Source organism: Tetrao urogallus (genome assembly GCF_951394365.1).
Source record: "Tetrao urogallus genome assembly, chromosome: 7".
NCBI lineage: Eukaryota > Metazoa > Chordata > Aves > Galliformes > Phasianidae > Tetrao > Tetrao urogallus.
The window spans coordinates 11,756,849-11,781,398 of record NC_136820.1 but is presented as its reverse complement, the minus strand read 5'-3'; the positions used below and the strand labels follow the sequence as shown (position 1 = coordinate 11,781,398).

General features: G+C 39.0%; 1 protein-coding gene across 2 annotated transcripts; it reads right to left on the bottom strand.

Annotated features, from left to right (window-relative positions):
- Positions 1-2,870: 2,870 nt before the first annotated feature.
- Positions 2,871-23,326, bottom strand: TCAIM (T cell activation inhibitor, mitochondrial; the record flags this gene model as incomplete). 2 transcript variants are annotated; one of them, XM_079538290.1, is made up of 11 exons in its annotated part: positions 2,871-3,096; positions 6,320-6,451; positions 6,976-7,208; positions 8,942-9,033; positions 11,447-11,544; positions 13,656-13,778; positions 14,931-15,177; positions 16,068-16,221; positions 16,781-16,916; positions 18,659-18,730; positions 23,298-23,326. In XM_079538290.1, 11 exons carry the CDS (start codon positions 23,324-23,326, stop codon positions 2,871-2,873), a joined length of 1,542 nt encoding a protein of 513 aa, XP_079394416.1. The 2 variants fall into 2 exon arrangements, with proteins under 2 accessions (XP_079394416.1, XP_079394417.1); XM_079538291.1 differs by lacking the exon at positions 18,659-18,730.
- Positions 23,327-24,550: the final 1,224 nt, after the last annotated feature.

The window sequence follows — 24,550 nt, the reverse complement described above, 5'->3', positions numbered from 1 at the left end:
ATGATGGATGAGCAGCACACCTTCCAACTCTTTGATCGCTGGTAAAGATTTTTAATTATCTTTCACATGTTTACTGCAAGTTTCTACACGGGCGGAAGAAAACTCAAATGAAGCCAAGCATTCATAATTCAAATGGCAAGACATCAACTCTGACTAATTTAATATCAGAATCTGCTTTTAAAACAGTTCTTGAAACTTCAGTACTGGGCACATTTTTTGTTGCCGGTCACAGAGCAAGTAGGAATTCTGTACTGACAGTAGATGTTAATACTCATTTAAAGCTATTTTCACAATGAGCTGATAGCACACAGCCTGCTGAGCAGGATTTGAGGTGTTCTGCCCCATTTAGGAGCAGATTAAACTTTCAAATCTCCACCCCTCCTTTGTCATTACGACAGAAGGCTGTCAGAATTCTACATCTTATTTTCTCCCTCATTAGAACACCGGAAACCAGAATATAATTCTGACAGATTCAGCCTGCATACAGCCACCTATACGGGCAGTTGTGTTCAAAATAAAGCAAAGTTATCAAAATAAATATCTATACCATGCATTACATTTAAACATTGGCTTTTTTCCCCCACAGTTTTTCTTAACGCATTTAAAGAATGTTTTGAGGACAGAATGTTTGTAAAGCCAACTCAACCAGTCTGCAGCAAAACTGACCTACAGAAAACGTGCTGTAAAAAGTCATTTAAGACTGAAACCTTACAGTGCTGAATTAATGGACTATAGGCAATCTCAATTTTACTACAGCTCAATTTCTGAGCAATTTTTAGAGATTTTAGCACGTCTCTCCTTTCCCTGGATGGGATAGCAGTAAAACTGAAAATCCTTGGCCTACTGCACAAACCCAAGAGTCCAGACAAACGTCCAAAGGCTGATAACCTCTTCTGTGGGTTGACGTATTTTGCTAGAAGATTTTATACTTCCTCTCTAGAAGAATGGTAAGACTCATTGGATCTGCTCCAGATTGGAAGTGTCTAGCAGATTATTTCCCATTACTCCCACATTTCAGCTCCATTCCATTCAGTCTTGCCAGGTCAGGATCCTCACCAGAAAATTATACTTGCTGAAAGATCCCACATTCTATTCATAAAGGCTCTTTACAGCTTACGTTCCAGGCAGTTTTAGTAGTCTTCTTGAAGATTCAAAGAGAAGGTCCCCAGGTCTAGTTCCTGTTTTCCTGTGACATTAATGTCAGTCCTCACTCAATTGCTTAGTGGGATTCCTGCTGCAGTCACATCAGATTCTTGGTTGAGTCTACTCACCTTCCCTCATCAAACGTTTTCTCTCTTCTACAGTCAAACTGGACAGCTGCTTCTCTTGCCTGAATGCTTGCAAAGAGGTATTGAATTCAAGCAAGAAAAAGAAAATTGCTTTTATTCCTAAAGGCAGCCTACTTGCAAAGAGCTATTACAGAGAATATTGCTAGGCTACAATTGATGAGAGTGCCTCACTTGCTTAATACAAGTGGGACATGGACATTATTGTCAATGCTAGATGGAATGAGGGGGAGTAACATGCAATGGAAATAAACTGCTTACTCAGAATAAACTGTCAGCCTATCTTTAGAATCTACCAGCAAGAATTACCAATAAATGTACTGAAGTAAAGGCCCAAGATCATCTCTGCTTCTGCCTCTGCACTTTATAAAAAGACAGGCTTGATATCATAATGGCTTCTTTTATCACTGGCACCAAAGTAACTTAAAACTGAACCTTTCACAACAGGGAAAAAACAACAACAAAACAACAGGGAACCCCAACAACTACCTTCCCTCAGTACAGATGTAAATACAAGACAGGTCAATATCAGACAAATCTTTTTTATTTTTTCTTTTGCCAGTTGTTATAGGTGAATTAAAGTCCAGAACCGTTAAGCTGTTAGTTCTTCTCAAAGGATATTTTTCAAAGTAGTAGCTCACGTACAAAATACATCTTAGCATGTATTACAATGAAAAAGTGTTGACAAATTCACACTTTGAATTTTATTCAAAGAATAAAGTACCAGTAAAGATACACATTTGCTCTACAGAGCCTTACTGCAAGCTCCTTGCTCTCACTGAGAAGTACTTACTCTTGCAGACAATCCCACTCAGACCAGTGCTACTTTTCCTTAGATGATCTATTAAACTACTCAGGCAGTAAGTGCTGTGAATGGGATTTGCAATCTGTTAGGAGTGCCTGTTGAGAGGATGGTCTGTATTATGAAGCAAATGCTGGAAAACAACTGAATGACAGCTCCTTTACAATAAACGCAGACAGCACAACTGGCATATGTTGAAATTCTAAGGCAACAATATTGGACCAGCACATGAAACTGTACTGCAGAGACAAAACTTAAGCACTGTTTTCTTCTGCAGAGCAGTCATACTCTGATTTTTTTTTTCTAAATTTAAATTTATTAAGAGGTAGCAATATAGAATGCCAATACTGCCACCAGATAGCTTATGTATTCAGTTCCTGCATTGAAAAAAATCCTTTATGACAATATGTAGTGTCTTGTTTGAGTAGTATTCCCCATGTTTAAGGACGTCTATCTAGCAATACTTATGTATATTAAAAATAATACACGTGCACACTTCTGCAGTCTTGCAACGTAACAACTTCTCATTGGTAACTATAAAAACGCAGTTTCGCACTGCTACCGTACACCAGGACTCCTACAGCATACAGAGAATGTACAGATCTCTTACCTACAGCTGGTAATACTGTGCATTGTGCAAATTGTCCAATCCCTTCCGAGCAGCAGTTAGAAGAAAATTTGAGGATATCAAAATACAGATTTAAATAATTTACTCTTAAAAACACTCATATTTATAGCCTCTTACAGAAAATAAACAATTCATCTGATTATCAGATATGTCCTCAGCTTTTCCAGTTCCAAGGTATACACAGGTCTCCATCCTGCAGCACGGAGTAGAAATGTGAAATGCAAAGGTGCATGCCTTGTAGGTACGGCAATGATTCTTCCAGCAGTCGCTTACAACAATCTATCATCTGTGCGCTGGTGACGCTGGGCTCCTTGTACAGCCGCTCCAAAGAAAACTTCTCAGCAGAAGTATCCATCAGCTCTTTTTCTGTAATCATCATCCTAGCAAACAAAGATGGCATACACAGATGAAATTAGAACTTCTGCAAGTATTAAACTTAAGAAAAAAGCTGGACTACACGTGCTTCCAGGACTGCACAGCAGCGTGCCCACACACTTCAAAGCCTGCAGAATCTTTTTTTTTTTTTTTTTAAACCAACCAGGTAGTCAGAGAAATACCAAGAAGAACCCACAGAGGCTCCATTTTTAATATGAGATAGAAGTTAATAACCATGAAAGTACAAGCTTCAAGAGTAAAATCATATTAGTAACTACCCTGCCTTCTCAACCAAGACCAATGATCTCTGCATGTCTTAAAAAAAAAAAAAAAAAAAACACAATGGATGACGGATACAATTATCTTACATGCATTACTAACTTACTAATTGCAGGAAGCATACAGGGTAGTGAAACAACAGCTTACAGATGTTTGCTCTTTTTTAAATTCACCCCAGACAAATTCAGGCTACTCAGAAAAAAGTTAATCTGCAGAATCAAGAGTGTCTGAAACTGTGGATCGTATGATCTGAATACAGTGCAGGTTCAGAAAGACTGTAGCTCAGGCACTGTGCCACATTAACACAGCTACACCTCTTCTAGAGCCAGCTGGTGATCAGAACACTGCTACACACTGAGTTTACAGACTCCCACATCTCCTGCTGGCCCTGGACTGGACCAGACCTCGAAATGCAGAGGGACTGGAGCATAGTGCTGCTGCTAGGTCAGCTTGGATTCAGCTTGGTCTGACAGCATCTGCAGCATCAGAGGTGGGATGACTCTGTATCACCAGATTCCAGAGCTGGTGCTACCTCTCATCTAATGAGCACTACTGTGAGAGGAGCCCAAAACTAAGTATGGTCACAGCTACTGAGACCTGCACTGAATGTCTGCTAAAGGGACTCAACTCTTCAGCTGAGGTGAGTGCAGGAGCTGCTTGCATTTGCACAGCACTGCACACTCTCTGACACCTGTGAGCCAAGATCTCCCCCCTTCAGTGAAACCTCAAGCTCCCTTAAGGATATCAAATTAGCTGCACACAGTGAGAAACACAGGCTTATTTTTAGTTGCTTCCTCAAAGATGCTTAGATGTCAATAAAACACAATATAAAACAGACACTACACAAAAGTGAAGTAAATTCATATTAAATCCTGTGTTACAACTGACATCATTATTCATGTAGGTAACACAATTTTGTAGAAGAGTAGTACCCAAATTCTCCAGCATATCAAGCCATACAGAAGCCCAGCTACTCTCCTTTCTCTCAGATTCCCTTTAACAACAACAAAGGAGGCTAAGGAGAATGTTGAGAAGTACAGAATGAATTCTGTTCAAGGAAGGATTAAATGGAAAAGGAATTTTCAGACTCAGTAAGATGTTAACAACAGAAAAATATCACATATCCACACATACACCAAAAAGAAAAGGTGATAAATACAGAATAACTGTTTTATATTACCTATGGAAGAAGAACAAGAGTGCCAAAAGAAATAATCAGGCTGCAGGTTTATAAAACAAAGGATACCTCATTCCTCCTTAACATGCACAGCAAACATAATCCAACTGCACAGTTTGCTGCCACAGGATACACTGGAGCCACAAAACATAAGCTGGCTCAAAAAAATAATTAGATAATTAAGAGGGGAGAAATGATCTAGTGAATGCTCTTAACATGAGATAGCGCTTCCAGCTCCAAGTATTTATTCAATTACAGACTGTTGGAAACTGGAGAGGAGTACAGAGTAAAAAGAACACCATAATTTTGCCCCATTCATACAGCCTTTCCAGAAGCTAAAAGATGACGGGGCACCAGCAGACTCTCAATATGACCAAGTATAGCTGTTCTCAATTATTTTTACACAAACCAGCAATCATCCAACAGACAGAAGAACTGAGATACTTAGCTTTGCCTCTTACATTGTTACAACGCAGCTGCTTATACTCTGAGGGGAGCCCCACGTCTTTCACTGCTAAAGATGTCATTTTTCCTGGGTAGTCTTGATGACGAGGAGTAGAACAAGGGCTTAAGGAGAATGCATTACCAGGTGCAAGTGCATACATTTGCTACAACACCCTCTCAACCTCCACAGACGTACATTTCCATCTGTCAAATATGGGTAGCTGGATAAAGCACCATTCATCAGTTATCATTCACATGGCTAAAATAACCAACCTTCAGAGCTGTGCCTGGCTTATGGAAAAATTCCAGTAAGCCTCCACGCTCTACCAAAGCCCATATCCCACATGAATCTTCCCAAGGCACTGGATCTTAACTGAGCTAGAACCATAAAGCCTTCAGAAAGGCTCATTCTTAAAACAACCTTCAGAGAACATGCTGGGTCTACACATCATAGATATGCTCGTGACAAAGCGTGATGTTTCAACAGTTCATTACAGGATTTCTCAAGCACAAAAATAAACTTGCACTGACAACATGTGAAGGGACAGTGCCACCCAGTTACATATCAGTGCTTTCTTCAAAATAAAATCTCCACTTAGTGCTCTTAATCCTCAAAGGTACATTCAACATATAAGGTCAGCAACAAAAGTACAGCTGTGCTGGATATCATTAGTTCCGTGACATACAATAAGTGCTGGTTCTGTGACTCACTACAGCCATCCTCTCTTCTCATCAGCATCTGTGAGAAAGTACCAGGGAGGTATTTTTTCCATCATGCTACCCCTCGTTTTTCTATTCCCCTCACTATGCACTAACTGATCTTTTCCTCAATTGAGTAACAACTAGAAATAGTAATTCTCTAGTCAGACTCAGCTGTTTTTACCGTTTTCTTGTTGCTATAGAAATAAGTAACAGAAGTTTGTTGATTTTCTTATTCGATATCAAGGATTCTTCCAGTGGGGAAGGAAGGAAAGGGCAGAAAAGAAGGGGAAGAAGGGGAAAGCCTCTTCTTTAGTAAAACAAGAGCAACAAAAAACAACAACAGAAAACACATAGGCAAAAATCCTCTATTTCTGAAGGAAACTATTTCTACAGTATGAAGGACAATCACTTCCTCAGTCATTTCCTAATCATTTCCTATTTGTTTCCATTCAATACTTCAATTTTCAACTCAGTAAAGCTGAAAGGTAGTTTTGCCTTACAAAAAAGTTGCTTTTCCACCACGAGAGCAAAAATGCTATCCTCAAAGGTCTGGCACTGCTACAAGTGAGAGATATGGTGTGCCAAGATTTTCATGAACAAAAACGTATTGAGCTATAAACACTTACTTTTCCCTTCTTTTCAGATTCTCTCTTGCTTCCTGTGCTTTGGCAATAATAAACCATCGAAGGGTTGCTGGATCACAGACTGTAGGGATGGTAAAGTGTCCAAATTCGTGTAAGCTTGGTGTGTATCTATCACTGTAATGAAACACGATGGAAATGAAAAACAAGGTTTTTTTCCCCCATGTAACCATTTGTGTGAATTACTTACAAAATTGATCCTGAGCATAAGAGTAAGATTATCAATGGATAATCAGAATAGTAGGTAAAAAATTAATCAAGTTTGGTTCATAAGAATACATAAACATCATACATAAGTCTTTCAATTACATTTCATAAGCAACACAGTCAACAATATTAAGTATACATACTCAGCATCATTATATATACAAATAAATGTTGTTCTGACAGCACAAAACCTTTGATTTAACCCAGCACAACAACATAAGATAAAACCTCCAACTTGAATAAAATATGCATAATCTCCTTCAGCCTCTTTCCCTAACCCATGTAAAGGCACACCACACCTTTAGAAATAAGACTGACACACCAAAAATCTGAAATTATTATTAGTTTTCTTTTTAGTGAAAGCAAAAACCAGTGTAATCACAAGAAAAAAGTACAAGTTCCTGATGAAATAATTCTTTCCTGCAAATACTCACCTTTCTAGAATCATTTGCAAGCCTCTCAGACTCTGTGGATGAAAAGGCAGTCGACTGTCAAGTAGTTTGTTATAGAAAGAATCCAGAGTGTCATAGTACTCTTCCAAAGTCAAGAGAGGTTGCAGCTCTTCCACATATATTACTTGTATGCCTCCCAGAAGTTGGCTTATCCGATCTTCCAAGAACAGCAGCCTCTCCTGAAGTTTATAATAATTTGGCAATCTCTCAAAAATCTGTGTGGACACATACATACACAAATACGTTTTATGTTACCAGGCATACAACTTAATTTTAAGAAATGAAAAAATAAACAAGAGAATCTGTACAGTGCAAAAAAACCCAACAACAAACTAACAAACAGCAATGGAAACAGCAATCAAGGAATACATGAAAAAAAAAAAAAAGAAATATTGCATGTATGCATTTTGGGGTGAGATAATGGAAAAAGTTCATAGGTGTTTTCAGTATTTATGCTATAAATACACCAATACAACTTGACAAGGTGGATGGATGTCCTCTATCTCTGTATACACAGAATTAACAGTCCCAGATCTAAAGCAAGTTATAATCCAAGGCCTACATAAAATGCGCATCTATTATATGCCATCATCAAGAGTGCCTTTGCCATCCTAATGAATCAATTCCCCAAAAAGCAGAGATCCTGTGTCACTGGGAGTAGTTCTTTCCAAGGACTTGGCTAATAATGTAGTTTACCTGAAGTCTGGAGGAGGGAAGGAAAGAACCAGACATCTAGTTTACAAACCTCTACCAGAAAGGCTAAGATGTGATCGGACTTGTGAGCCACAATGCAGAAGGTTGGTGACAGCAAGAAGGCTGTAAGAAGAAACTCTGTCGTAGTCACTACGTACCATTGACCCAGCTATTAGCAGAACAGAGTTTTTCATTCAAAAAAATACTTCTGCTGGGACAATCCAGTGATCTCAGAATAACCTCTTTACAGATACAAGAGAGTAGTAGAATCCTAGCAGCTTTTGGCAAGTTAGAAAGAGGAAGCATTTATCTCATTAAGGAACGGACTGGCTTTCTTTCCCCAGTATTAGCAAAATACTTGTATTCCAATGACTATCAATGCAAATCTCAGAGTAGAAAGCTTTGCATTCAACTCCAGTTTCTCACTTCATTAAGTACATAAATCATTCCATATTAACAAAACATGGTTTATCGTCTCCCTCAGTGAAAGGTACAGGCAAAAACCCAAATTGCCACCAGAGAAAACTTTGAGTTGAGTGCTCAGTTTTCACATTATAACTGACTGGAACTCAGAAATAAAATATTCTTATATTCTAGTTGGGTGAAACTTCCAACAGAAATTCCTCTAATTATCTCCTTTACATGGAAATATTTTTTGATAGAACTACTGCCAACATTTTAATTATCAAGATTCAGGAAAAAGTCCTTAAAGTGACTTTGCATTATTACATAGAATGCCAGAAAGTTTGCTGAATCTAAACTTTACACAGACCAACAGCAGAATCTGCATATTCACTAAATTTCTGCAGCACTCTATGATCTGTCTAAAAGGACAAAGTGAAGAGATGGTTGGTTAGCAGCCATTGACTGAATAGATCCCTTCACAACTCCATTTAAGTCTCATTTACATCAACAATCAGAACAGAATTCCTAAATTCTTCATGGGAACGAGTTCTTTACAGATGAAGAAATATTCTGCCAGTGCTTATTGCACTTATTGCTTAGAGATGAACAATGCATAACTTCTTATTTCTGTGATTTCTTATTGCTATCTAATCAGAGATGAGACTGGTTTGTCGTAGAAGCAGCAGTAAAGACTTGACACTGATTGCTGTAAGATAAGATTAAACGTACAAGGTTACGCTAAGCACAGCAGCCATGTTTCTTCCTTTAAATTACTCATCAGTAATCAGCAACAAAATTTTGATTATAGTTTAAAGAAGGATGTCATAACAACAGAAAACAGACACCTTACTTTGGTCCAGTGATGGTGAACATCCATGGTCCCCAGCATTATGTGGCCTGCTGCACTCATACCTGAGCGCTCTGTGAAAACCACCGTGCGTCCTAAAGAGAGAAGAAAGCTCCTTACCAACTCTCATTACTGTAATCATTCACACAATCATGGAAGATTTAGGCACCCTGCTAACGTGTCACAAGCAACACATGTTCTTAGCACGTACAAGATGAACAGCTGCTTTCCTTATTCTCAAAATCCAAAAAAAGTGATTCTTGAAGACTCTAGTTCAACAGTTTTCCATACAAACCTTAACTAGCTTTTGTTTTCTCCCTGTTTAAGCAGACAGATCCAGTAGATTTTTAGTTAACTGGATTTTTTTTCTTACAAAGACTATCTGTTAATAAAGAAAAAATAACAGCAAACAGCTCCTTCAAATAATCTGTAACAAATAACATACACCCAAGGAAATGTGTGCTGTACACTTAAGATACACAGGAATACAGTAAAGGTAGAAGAACTATTAGCATAACCACTCAACACTGCTTCCACAAGGTTCTCCACAGCATGCAAGCCATCAGAAATGTCTTCCTGTTCATTTTTTGCTTAAAGATAGAAATAACATAAAAGGCTCAGAGTAAATGTGTCTGTTTGTTTTTTTTTTTTTTTTTAGTACAAAAATTCTTAAGAATTCTTCAGGGTAACAGCACAACTATTTGTCAAAATAAGCTTCCAAAAGAAGTCTTCAGTATAAGGTATTCATCTACAAGACAAGGGTTAATAAGAATATTTGAAATGTAACAAGCACCAAAATCAGAGTGTAAAAAACAAAACATAAATAAAGACACTTCATTACCATAAAACAAACAGATGACAAGTGGCAAGCTATGCAGCATGAACATTAAATGCCTGTAACTGTCTAAAATCCCTAAATAAAATGCTGTGTGCAAGTCAAGCTAGGATTCTTGGGATCATAAGAGCAAGTATAGCCTTCATAAAAAAATCATAATGGACAACTGTAAGAAAGGGTTGTAATTCCACTTTTGACGTTATGCTGTCCAAGAACTGTAAAGCTGAGACTGAAGTAATTAATTAGGAATTTCTAGGATAGAAAAAAAATAGACCAAAAATTGAATATAATGGCTTCCAAATGTGAGATCAGTTATTCTTCAAATGTTTAGATGCCAAAGGCAGATAATTATGTTAAAAAAATATTTATGGGAAAAACAAAGCTTCTGTTGAACCCATCTCTCTACCTAAGCATACTGACATTTGAGCCTGCTCTCAGCAACTGTGTCTCCAAAATCCTTATGAAAGAGCAATGCTGACTACAAGAAATGGAGTGCATCATCCTACTCCAAGGCAAGATCAGCTGCATCTGTATGGTTACTGACAAGTATTTATTAATCACAGAATCATAAAATCATAGAATGGTCTGGGTTGAAAAGGACCACAATGCTCATCTAGTTTCAATGCCCCTGCTATGTGCAGGGTCACCAACCAGCAGACCAGGCTGCCCAGAGCCACATCCAGCCTGGCCTTGAATGCCTCCAGGGTTGGGGCATCCATAGCCTACTTGGGCAACCTGTTCCAGTGCCTCACCACCTCTGTGTGAAAAACTTTCTCCTAATATCTAACCTAAACCTCCCCTGAGTTTAAAACTATTCCCCCTTGTCCTATCACTATACACCCTCATAAAGAGTCATTAAGTGTATTAAGTTATTAAGTATATTACTAAAGATCTTAACAAAACTGAGACTACAGCAGGCTCCCAAGACCTCTCCAGTACTTTACATCCTCAGCACATGTAATTAAGAAAAGCTAATTTGAAATCTGATACTGTTTAAATCTATTAGTTATTTATTGTCCTACCCACTTCACCTTTTCAGAAAGGATTAAGTGAACCCCCAGATGAAAGCCACTCAAAACTGAGTACCTGAGGACAGGCATAAAATGTTACAGTTACAGCAAAGAGCTACTGCCAGGGGTCAAACAGCTGTTTCAGTATGTCAAGTTTAAGGAATATTCTAGTTTTTCCTGAGAAAAGACTTCAGTGTAAGCATTTTACGGAACGCACATGATAAGAGAAGATAATACAATTTTAAAGGGGTCCTAGTAAGCGTTCCTTATACTAATTCTTCAAAGATTTACTAGCATTTTTGTCTTGCATCTACCAGGGGTAACAAAGTGTTGTTAACCAGTGCACCCTTTTTTTGTTTTCACTGCTTAGACTACTGACTTCACCTTGCTCAGCCTGCATTTACTGAGTAGCAAAATAAAAGCTGAGTGTAGTGAATGTCATGGGAGGATACTTGGTCACTTAAAAAAAAAAAAAAAAAACACAAAAAACCAGCCAGTAGGCAATGTAAATTCTGACCAGCTTTTCAGTAAGCCTGACAAGTTTTCCTGCAGCTATCAAAAGCACTCATGAAAACCAACAGAGTTCCTCTGCCACAGAAGACTTGAGTTAACCTCTGAATCAATACTATATTAGGATGTATGAAACAAGTAATGGAAACATACCTTTGACATTCTTTAATACTTCAGGTCTCTGCTGGACTAAGCGACCTAGACTGTGCAGCTGGCTACAGCGATGAGCAATACCCCAGCTTCTCTGCCACCTAAACAAAAGTCCAGTTGAGAGCATTTCATTCTCAACATTATAAAAACCAAAGGAAACAAAGCAATAAGCGATTTAAGATACAGACAAGAGGCTTATAGATCGAAAAAGCAACATTTCTTTAACACCTATAAAAGCAAAGGCCTACTGAAAAGCTGTCCATATCCTATGCTATTTGAAGAGATAAAAGCCTAAATGCTATTGAACAATCTCTCTTGAAGTAAGCACCAATAACAACACGGGATAAAAAAGCAGAGTAAACCTCTCTAAGAGAAGCAAATATAAAAGCTGGTGGACATAACAGAGTTTGAAAATTGAATCTCTTGCTCAATAAGAGGGGAGTTAGTAAGTAAATAGCAATACACAACCCAGTATTTGATTCAGTCACGTGGCATGCAGTTGCTGTTTGCACATTGTGTAATGTTTGTCTAGAGGAGCAAATACTTTGTATTTGGAAGTGTTTTTTTTTTTTTTTTTTTCTGTCCTAGCTCAAAAACCTATGATTCTTAGTGGTAAGCTGCTTTTTTTATCATATTTTACAGTAGAAAAATCTTTGCTTCTATAATAATACCTTTGTTAAACCAAAAAGTAGCCAGGTTTTACAGTGGGAACTTTAATAAATGTAATTTGACATCTCTTCCATCACAGACATAGCAAAGCTATTAATTACATTTCAGAAAGAGCTTAGATCATAGTTGCCCCTGTATATACATACATATGTATTATATACATATGTATTATATACATGTATATATGTATTTTTTATATATATATATATATATATATATATATATATATATATATATATATATATAAAAATATGTTCTTCTGCCAAACCTCCAACTGTTGAAAAGTGGGAAACTGGTATTCCCATGTTGTACCGGGTTTGGCTGGAATTGACTTAATTTTCTTCACAGCAGTCCTTTTTTCTTTTTCTTTTTTTTTAAGCTGTTGACAGCACACTGATGTTTTGGCTGTTACTGCATAATGCTGACACAGCACTGAGGTTCTTCCTCTTTTTTCTACTCTGCCCCCATCAGCAAGTATGCTGAGGACGGGCAGGATTTTTGGAGAGGACAAAGCCAGTGATCCCAACTGACCAAAGGGATGTTCCAAGACCACACGATGTTGTGCTCAGTAATAAAAGCTCAGGAAAAGGAGGAGAAGACAGAGACATCAGTAGTTACGGTGTTTGTCATCTCAAAGAACCATTAGGAATTAGTCGAAGTCTCAAGGAATTAATTCCTTATTTTGGTTTGCTTGCACACACAGCTTTGCTTCATTTCACTTGTTAAACTTTTATACTGATCCACAGGATCTCACTTTTGCTCCTCCTATTGTCTTCCTCCGATCACACTGGTGGTATATGAGTGAGGGGCTGCCTTGTGTACTCAGCTGCTGGCTTTGATCAGACCATTACACCTCATCTAGAGAAATCCGTGACTGGAAAAAACACTCTTTGGGATGGAGCAATTGGCACTGCATCACAGCACTTAAAATGCAATTCAGTCCGTTATATGTCATCCTAATAACTGCCTACTGTTGCCTAGCAATACTATTTTGATACTATATATATATATATATATATATATATATATATTTATTTATTTATTTATTTTTACTATACTTTCGGTAGCACTAGAGGGGGATATAAAAAGGTGGCTTACAGATTCTATCTTCTCCTCAGCCATCCTAAACATACTCATGGAATGAAGCTAACAACCTCATTCTTCAATTTTCAAGACTCTAAACATCAGCATTAGACTGGAGGATGACAAGTAGCAACTTTCTATTAACATCCTTATTTTTCAGGTTCCTGGTACTCAAATTCATTTCTGAATAATGGAAGGCTAATAACCCATCAAAAAAAGAACAAAAAAAAACCAACAGTGAGTCTACACACAAGTCACAAATGCTAGCTCTTTTTGAATAGATTGCACCAGGAAACTTTTGTTCCACTGGAAATCTTCTGGAGAAGTCTTACCCAGTATAATAATGTTACTATACATGAGATACAGCTGTTTTGTTGAAAAAAGCCTTTAAAGCTTGTGCATGACATTACACACTTGCTTTGACTGCCTTCGTGCAGATACAACGGATGTAATTTATTACCTGATATCTGTGAGCTGGAGTTGATGAGAGAGCTCAAACTTTAAACGCTCCAGTTCTTCCCTAAGTGGCAAACTCTTCTTCAGCTTTACAACTGCACTCGCTTCATTACCATCCAACCAGGATCTAAGAAAGAAAAAAAGTAGAATGCTGTATTCTCTCTCAGGCAAACAGTAATCTAACCACAATAAAATGTTAGCAGTAAGAATTCGAGTTAGAAGAAAAAAAGTCTTTTTAAAGTAGAAGACAGAAGCTGAAACAGTTGAACATTTCCCCTTAAAATACTAAGAAAATGTCATGGCTCTTGTTCAGGGGACTAGGCAATCAAATTAAACAAAGCACTTAGTGTTACAACAATTAGATTTTGAGAGTTGTGAGAAGTGGCGAGCAGCAGATCAGTGCTATTTATTTAGGACAGCAGCTTCAGAACTTAGTGCTTTAATGAATGAAATTCCCAATCATATCTTAAATAAACAAACCCCAAAACGATCCTTGTAGACCATCAAATAAAGGAGGTGGTACTAAAGGGCCAAGTTACACAACTCTTACAGAGCTGGGACGAACACAGATTACACAGGTCAAAGATTTACCGTCCTTTTTCCAGTAATGGCAACAATGCGACTCGCAGAGCACTTCTAAGGCTTCGAATAAATAAACCATTCTATTTGTAGGAGAAAGTTACTCTTTAATTTAGCCTCATACAGAACTCCAAGGGGAAAAAAAAAAATAATACAAACCTGAACAAAAAAGGTTCAGTGCCAAATGGCTAGGTATTGAAACAAGACTGTTAATACATAACTGTCTGCGTCGCTCCTTGTAAATGTGTAAAAATCACTAAAAAACATTGTCTACCTGGTAATTCTTGATTAACTGTTTTACAGTAGCACAAGCACAGCAGTTTTCCTTGGGAAATGCTATGTAGGATAATGGATATTTTTTGCTCTGAAGATGCTACCATCACAATGTTAAATTTATTTCAAATTGAATTAAGTCTCACTGCTATAAAAAGGGTTTTTGAGACAGCATTCTTAGTTTGTTCTCAAAATCACACACGCAGACAGTTCATAAACAACTAACTTCCAAATTGTCATGCATTTAATGCAAGTTCAGCATTTATAATTGCTTTAATTTAAGGTTGGTACCCCAAACACCACATTAGAAGCACAGTGCTATGACATCTGGCAACTTCAAACATTCCAATCCTGATTTTCATGTATTACCTCCTTTGTGTATTATCATCTTACAAAAAAACCATAATCAAATAAAAGCCTTACATACATTAAAGTTGTTTCCACTCTTTGGGCTTGGTCAAGTTCTTCCTCAGGATCCTTGAATCCAGTAAATGAATAGTAAGTCTTATCCCATTTGATAGGCCTGTTCGGCGTCCTTTTCGCCTCCTTATGGGGCTGAGAGTTCACACTCAAACTCTGAATATGCTCTGTAGATAAACTGCAGGAGTTGAGAATATCCAACACTGTGCTCAGGAGATCTCGTGTGTGTAAAGTAAAACTGACGGCTCGAAACCCTACAAAAGACAAGTTTCACAAAATTAGCATTATTTAATTGACACTGCTTTAAATGCTTTCACATTTCTCTCATACAAGAACTAAAGCAAAGGTGCACATAGGTAGAAATTACTATTGCGTTGTTTTTTCAACATTCGCTTCAAAATTGAAAGCATTTGAACCTTTAAAATTATACATTCCCAAAACCGTAAACATTTTAAAGCAGCTGAATGATTGGATAAATTGAAAACCTAGCCATAGATGCAGTAAAACCCATGAGGAAGTGTTTTTGCATTAGCTGTGGCAGTTCAACACAGAATTCCTATTAGTACTCATCATCAATTTGCATAGAGTTTACTATGGAAATGCAGTGGTGTAACAGCTCTTCACAGACTATGAAGAAAAGCTTCAGAACAGAACACTGCACTTGCACACTGGATAAAACTAAGGTTCAGTATCATCAGATAGAAAGCCAATACTGGAGTAAAAAGCAAAAGCTTCTAAACTGCTCATACTGCTAACTATTTTCTTGAGTACAGTACGATTTCTTTTCCTGAAGTCTCTCACAATTAGCTCATGCTTCTTGACCAAGATACAGAACATAAAACTCTTCAGTTAAACACTTGAGTGGTACTAAAAGCACAACAACTAACTGACAACTATGTTTTCCACTTCATCATACTGTCACTTGACCTCAACCTTAAATTCTCATTCTTTCAAAGCTTTTAAAGTTCAAATTGTTTAACTACTTGAGATAGTCTTAGCTGGTCTCATCTAATACACATTTTCATGGTTTGAAAGTCATTGAATTTCATAGTTGAAAAGTCACTGTGACTGCACACGGTTAAGGAATGGCCCTTCTTAAAGATTTTTAATACAGGAAGATACATTCTGCATGATATAAAAGCACCTGAAGTACTGAAGGATTCTTGAACATTAGAAGAGTTTGGTTCTCTTTCTCTTACATAAAAGGTAAGCTGAGTTGGCTTAAAGGACTGAAATCCTGGTTTCTGTAGATTCTCCAAGTAGCCATTTAACCTCTTCAGAGAGTTTTCATTTACTGCCTGTTAAAAAGAAAAAAGAAAAAAGGAATTACAAATGTGGCCAGTTCTCATCTAAGCCTCTTCAATCTCACACGTAGAATTTGTTTTTACCATCTGCCAGCTGCTCTTACTGAACAGTCATACAGATCATATTTTCAGCATAAATGAATAATTATCTTGCACAAATTCACTGTGTGATGTACATGCTTGTACATTCCTGCACAAACTTCATTTTTAAGGCACTTAGCTTAAAAAAAAAAAAAAAAAAAAAAAAAAAAAAAAGAATCAATTGATTTCAAATGTAACATACAGCTTTTCAAGCAGTAAGTATTATAAATCAGACTGGAAGAATTTCATATTGTCATCACAACTAAACAGAAAATATAACCTGTGAATTAGAAAGAAAGAGTTCATTTTTAACAAGAATAGATGCCTTAAAGAAACAATGCCTCCTTTTGCTCTTCTGTAACAACTATTTTCAGCCCCAGTGCTTTCTCCACTCTGACAGCACAGAAAACAGATCACTCCCATCTTTGACATATGTCACATTTACAAAGAAAGCCCACTGCAAGATCTTTACCCTCTCTTTGGGATGCTGGCCAAAGAAATCTGGATGCACAGCAAAGTAGAAAGGTTTGAGAGCATGGATGGCATCAGCTCCTGACAAAGTTCTTGACTGGATAATGCATTGTAGCAATATCTTCTCCAGACATAACCTAACAAAGTAATAAAATGTTTATGTATGATGCAATCAACCACATGACAAGCTGATATAAATTACATTAGAATGTGACAGAATGGAGTAAACATTCTCAGTTGCAAATATAATCATTTAAAAGTGTTACTAGAAGTCTGAGGGCTGGATTTTTTTTACCCTTGGGACTCACCATCCTGTATTAATACAGAGCAAACCTAATAGGTTCCAGACACAGTGGATGCTAAAGGCTGATTAAAGACATTTAAGCACAATAACATTTTCCTCTAAAGTAGGCTCAAATGGTAATTTCCCAGTCACGTAGTTAGAATGATAAAGACTGCCTCCAGTGGTACTTTTTGCAGACATTCCTGAAGCTGCTGCTAAAAACCAACCCTTATATACTTTTGAACTTCCAAGTTAAAACCACAGCCTTCCCATTTTTTTTCCAAGCACTACCAAAGAGTATTAAAGTTTACCCAGAAATAATCGAAAAGGTTTTGCATTTGAGGACCATATGGTCAGACAATTCAGAAACAAATTCAATCTCATTTCCCAAAAACACCCTTTTAAAGGCATCTAGTAAAAGATGACAGCATTTTTTTGTCCTTTGATCTTCGTGCAAAGAGAAGAAAACAAGGACAAAAAGGAATTTCAGTGGTATAAAAAGATGATCGCTTCAAGTAAGAACTGAAAGAAAAGTTAAGTTCTAGAAACAGAGGAAATACTTAAGATTGGAAATATTTGCTATGTGTACATTAAACAACAGTTCTGCAAAGAGCTTACTTGTGTAATAGAAGACTAAAACTATGTGATAGTATAGTAATAACAGTAAGCAAGACCATCTGTACAAAGCATCATATACTGAATAATAATCCTGGACACAGAAACACGAGACTATTTTCTGATTGCTCTTGTTAATTAAAAAAATACCCCCAAAGCCCTAAATCTCTGCTCAGACAATAAGCAGTCTCTCTCCTATGGGGAAATGTTAAATGACAACAGTTGAGTTGTCAAGTAGATGCTATGACCCTTACTTTACCTTTTTTCAGTCAACCTTTCCAGCTATTCAATTAGAAATGTGAAAGCAGTTAAAGCTAATGGTTTCTGCCTCTAAAAGGAAGGCAAATATTTAACTAGCAGCTCGCTGAAAACAGGAAAAGTTTTGTAGAAAAGTGGGAAGGAAAACTTGTAATGTAAGAAGACCGATGACATTTCCAACTGTTTTGACCTAAGACAATTCTTCAGAGTGTGGATTAAATGGAAGATAAAATCACATCATTTAATACGGGCAAAAATTTCTACCTCTTTGATGGCAGCATCTGAGAAAGACTCCAAGACTAGTGTCCTGGTATCAGTGAGGACTGAATTCATTTCCTTCCTAGTAGCTGGTATAGTTCCGTGCATAGGATATTTCAGCTCCTCATGCTGTCCTGAAAAAAAGGGGCTAGGGAGGGGTGTGCACAGATAGCTTGGAGGGGACAGAAACAGAACATCTAACCCAAACTTGCTAAGGGGTTATTGCATACCATATTGTGCTGTGCTGAACTACACAACTGGGGAAACTGCTGCTCAGAGACCCGCTGGGCATTGGTCAGTCTGCATCACTTGTTTTGTATATTCTTCTACTGTTATTATTTTCTTTTCCCTTTCTGTCCTATTAACTGTCATTATCTCAACCAACAAGTCTTCCCTTTTTTCTGATCCTCTACCCCATCTCACTGCGGGGGGAAAGAGTAAACAGCTGCATGGTGCTGAGCTCACTGCTGGGTTAAACCACTGTGGGTGCCCAATAGGGAGCTTGAAGGCTGAGGTAACAACAGGTCTGACAAGAGACTGTTGAAACAAAACATTACATTAGTTTAATAGTTGTTGGTGACAGTGTTGATCCTTTCAGAGCAGTCGTGCTGGTTCTCACAGTTGCACTATGGAACACTTGCTGTCTGTGCTCCCTCTTGGGATGTTTACTAGCTCACACTGATCCTATATAACACTGACCTATGTTAAAATTACTGCCTGGGAGATTAATCTGGTATTTGCATTCTGTATTGCCATCATCTCCGTACTTTGGGAACCATTTCTTGGAAACTATTAATAATTACACTCTTTACTGTGTGTTGTGTTTTAACCCAGCAGGCAGCTCAGCACCACGCAGCCTTTCACTCAATTCCCACCAAGCGGGATGGGGAATAGAATCAAAAGAAGGTAAAACCTGCAGGCTGATACAAAGACAGCTTAAAGGACCAGAAAGAAAAAACACAACAAAACACCAAGAATATACAGAACAAGTGGTGCACGGTGCAATTGTTCACTATCTGATGGCTGACACTCAGTTTCTGAGCAGTGACCCAATCCCAGCCAACTTGCCCTGGTTTTGCTATTCAGCACCACACCAAAGTGGCATCTCTTTGGCCAGTTTAGGTGAGCTGTCCCAGCTGTGTCCAATCCCAGCTCCTTGCATCCCCAGACCCATCGCTGGCAGGACAGCATGCGAAGCTGAAATGCACTGCTCAGCAACAAGTAAAATACCACTATGTTATCAATGCTGTTTTTCTCCCAGAGCCAAAACTTTGCATCATTCTAACCACTATGAAGAGAACCAATTCTATTCCAGCTGAAAACAGGACAATATCTACCCCTTACTCCCTATCATTAACATCATACTCAGGTCCCATATTTTCCCATACTTCCCAAATAGGTACTATCATCCTTCATGCCTTCTGATACATACCCACAGTATAATTCCCATAGACTACAAGCCATCTCTCTAAAACGTCCACTGATCGTGTGTGGTTTTGCCCATCTTTGGGCTTCATCCGTCCTAACAGTCCGTCAGCTAAGTAGGGAGGATGCTGGATTGCTGCATGCTGAGGCCAGCTCTGGTTCCATCAAAAACCCTTCTTCACAAATCCGGGCGATTCTTACAAAGCACTGAGCAACCACCATAGGGATGGCATAAAGCACTCTACAGCAATTAACTTCACAGAATTCAAATTGCTGGCTATTCTCACCCAACATCAAATCCCCCAGAGGCACACACAAGGATGGGAACATCTGGTGCATCACTCACTAAGTGTATCCTGGTCCTCCTGAAAGAGAGATCCCTAGATGGGTTTGCCTTTGCTCAAGGCAAGAAGAACCCAGACTGTCTTACCCAGCACATTTTGCCTGTGTGCTACAGGGACTTTAGCTCCTCCTACAGCATGTAAGAGTTTCGACTGGGCAGAGCTAGCTCAGCTCTCAGATCCTGAGTGTTGACTAACAACGTGGCTTTTGCTAAATGCAAACATGTCCAATGTTTGAATGCGCCAGCACCCAGTTTCTAACAGGTCACTGTATCACTTTATCTTACCAGAGGCTGGTACACGATAGAGGAAGCGACCTCTCCGCTCACTGCCACGCTCTTTCACCCTGGTGTCTATCAGGTTATTTCAGAAATGAGTCTTGTTGCCTGACACAGCTCTTCTAGGGTCTAGGATGCCATGCTGCCCAGGACTTTCCTCTCAAGACCCAGGACAGTGTTTTGGGCAGCAGCACGGGGCACCGGATATGTTTCCAGACAACAGGTGGCTGCTTCCACCATTCTAAGTACATGGCACTTGTCGTGGCAGGTTTGTGAGAGTGTGATATAATCAACCCACACCAGGCCTTCCCTGGTTTCTGTTTCAGCCATTGTCCTCCATACCAGAGAAGCATTATCCACCTGGATTCCTTTACTGAAGCACAATTTCATACTCATATTCATATTCTGTGCAATAGTGTCCATGGTCAAGTCTACCCCTTCATCTCGAGCCCACCTATACACCGCATCTCCTCCTTCGTGGTCTGAGGTGTCCATAGGCCCACTGGGCTAAAAGTAATTCACCTTTCTGTTGCCAGTTCAGATCTACCCAAGCCATAGCAATCCTAGCAGCCCAACCCATCAGCTGGTTATTTCTATGCTCCTCAGCGGCACAATTCTTGGGTACAACGCTGCCTGCTGTTGACCACTAGGGCCTCACAATCTAGTAGGATCAGCACATCTAATCTGCCTGAGGAACTGCCTCCTGAAAACTGGAGCAGCTGTTTTCTCAGAAGAACCCCCTTCTGAGTTTGCATGTCTTCACAATCCACACATCCCTGTCTCTATGGCCAAAGTACATTTTCCATCCTACTTCCACATATCCTCTCCAGGATCATGCACGTAAAATCCCAGAGTAGTATATGTTGTGCACCCACTCTAACCTCCCTCTTGAGCAGAGAAATGTTTTTTCCCCCCACACACCATCTCTCTTACCCTGAAGAACTGTCATGATAGGTGGAGCCCATAGTTATAGACTAAATGAACTCTGTGTACATTTTAAAGGGATGGCCCACAGCCTATTGGAATGATATCTTCACACACACATCAAAAGACAAAATGTAAATTATATGGAATGCTGGGTGAAAATTGTTCTGCTATTAGTTTGAATAGAGTTAGGTTTCTTCCTAGTTGCTGGCATGGTTCTGTGTTTTAGCTTTAGGATGAGAATAATGCCAATAATACACTGATGTTTTAGTTGCTGCTCAGCAATCAAGGACATTTTGGCTTCTCTGCCAGCGAGGAGCCTGGAGGTGCACGAGGGAGGCAACAGAAGCAAGACTGGCCACAGGGATATTCCACACCATGTGGTGCCATGCTGAACAACAAAAATGGGCTGAGTATGCCAGGGTACTGTCACTAACTGGGGACTGGCTGGGCATCGGGCAGCAGGGCAGTTAGCAATTGCATTCTGCATTATTTGTTTATACTCTTTCGTTAAAATTTTTTCCTCCTTTTCTCTCCTATTAAACTGCCTGTATCTCAGCTTACCAGCTTTGCCTTTTTCCCCCCCCCCATCCCACTGGAAGGGAGCAAGCCATGGGCTGCGTGGTGCTGAGCTGTCTGCCAGGTTAAACCACAAGTAGCCATCATCTTCTTATTCACAATATCAGGAAGAACTGAAGTAGTAAAGTAGAAAATAATATCCCGCTTTTATAGAGTGCAAAAGCTCTTAACAAGAAAGTGCCACAGTTGCTCAGTGACAAAGGAAAAAGCTGCATCTGCCTTGGCAAGAAAGGAAGCAGAGCACCCTGGATGAAAAGCCCAGTTCATATTCATCACTATTTGGATCCAGAAATACAAAACCAATTGCCTCACTGAGGGAAAAGTAGCCGTTTCTGCATATTTTTCTTTTGCAGAAAGTGGAGACAAAGAAAAAAATCTCTTTCCAGCAAAGGAAAAAAACAACAAGTAAACCCAATGAGTTATCTATGTGATGGCAGCTTTTGATTAACAGCCATGTAAGAAACCCACTTCCTACTAGGTGCAGCTACCAAGAGGAAGAAGGGGGTTTGTTTCTCTCTTCATCTTGCTTGCATGCTATTTCCCATATCCATTCTCCAGCTGTGCTGCACACTGCTTTCAGTAGTTAGGAAAAAAGTTCCAGTGTACCTGGAAACTATTCATCACTTCCATCTGGTACTGCATACAAGCAAGATGGCCAAGTATGGACAACTTCAGTTTCCTTGTTTTGTATCTAAACAACACTGTCGTGCTAGTAGGAAGGCTCAGGATTCCAGCCAAAAGTCTATTTTGAACTCGCTTAAAAGAGAAACGCTCAAAGGCCAAAATTAGTCTGCGTGACAGAAGGGTATATTCACTCACTGAAGGTGAAAGACACAACTCTGAGGCATCCTTCAAGCAAAATGACAAAATAAATTAATTAAAATGGATGTAGAGAGAGAAAACGCAAGAGAGATGCCTACGGCTTCTTACAGAAGCAGCAATAAATTATTCCAATAGCTTCATTTTGATTTAAAGAGCAGAGAAAGGCTTTGCGTTAAAATCAAGGTCACAACTACTTTGAGGACAGCCATCCCACACCATGAAAGATATGAAACACAATCTCTACCAGCACACATTGTGCAATCGTGCTCCAGGGTAGATTTAATTTATGGATTGAATAATTGCCCTCAGCTCTCTTTTCACTTCTTCTTTACATCGCTCCCAAATTTAACTTTCAGCTTATTGTTTTGGCATTGACAAACTTTGTTAAATTAAGCTCGCTACTACAGATACAGTCACGTATTTTTAAACTCTGAGCTTTAGTAACTCAGTAATACACTGGATATCATATTCAGGTTAAGAATACCATTTCCTCATAACTAAGCAATTCTGTAGCCCTTGCTTTGTCTACAGCCTTTTTGACTACTCGCTTGAGAACAAGCACACAGATTTTGGGGATTTTCAACTGTGCTGATAACCTCAAGCTTTACAGATGAAAGAGCCAATGAAATAAGCATTAAGTAAACAACAGCAACAAAAACAGCCCATCAATTCTGCATACATGCAAATCATAAGCAAGCTTGAACATACACCAACTAAGTCAATAGCATTTCTTACCTTCTCACAACTCTCAAACAGCAAAACATTTCAGCAACTCAGTGCTCCGGAAAACTTTCATCCATCCAATCACTTAAAGGGAAAAGAAAAGAACCCTATTTAGTAGTGGACATCAGCATCTCTGCCCGTCACTTATCAGTGCATGTTCTAAATGCTGTCGGTAACTTTTAAAGTCAGACAAGCAATACATAATAGACAACTCCAGTTTTCAACATAAAAACATTTCCTGTTTTCCTTGCAAACAGGGGGTCTTACAAACGTTCTGAATTCCTCCTCCAGATTTGATCTGAAGAGGAATACTTAAAGATGTTTCGGGCAGGGAAAGTAAAATCCTTACTGATTCAGGATTGCACGTGCTTCCTACTTCTTCCGTTATTCAGAAAGGAAAAAATAATGCTTTTCAAGCATTAGCACATTCTAATTAATGAAACACCACGTTATTTTTCAGTCCTCTAAGTTCAAAACCTTCCAAATAAGTGTGTTTTAAAATGCATATGCCAAGTATTTTTTGGGACCACAATGTAAAGCCAAGGGAACAATAGCACCTGGGAGCATCTTGATAAGTTTGGAAAGAAAACAGTGATTTCTGGACTACACATCCATAACCAAGCATTTTCCAACGGCAGACAAACCATTCACCTATCGGAGTATGTATCACCTATTGGAGTGCAACCATGCACCTAATAATTGTTAGGGATTAGGATCCCTATTGGCAATGTTTTCTTCCCAAGCTTTCAGGGCACTTCTGAGAATACTTTTCTTCATGCTTTTCAAAGTAAAGTGCTATTTTGATGCACCTGGGAGCAAGCCATTGTCTGAGAAATGCCATCCCTGCTTGCCATACAGCAGGATGGTTGCTGTGATGCTGTACCAAAAAGCTCAGCTTATACTTGCGTTTGTGTCTTGCCGACACAAATACGCATAATTAGGGCAACACTGCCACATATTTCAAGCAGGAGGTAAACACACACTGAGCTAAAACCTCCCCGGTTTATAAATCCCGTCTCCTGATTTCCAGCCAGGTGGGCCAGACACCGACCCTTTCATTTCCAGCGTCCTACCAACAGCCCCGAGCCGTGAACTGCACTGAGCGCATTGACGAGCTCTCCGGAAAGAAAACGCTTTTCTCTCCCTGCGCTTTCAGGGAGGATTTGGACGGAGGACGGAAAAACACCGAGAGCCTCCCTGGTGGGTGCCGGCACTTTACGTAACCAGACCAAAGCATCGCTGTTTCTTGTCCGCGATGCCCTACG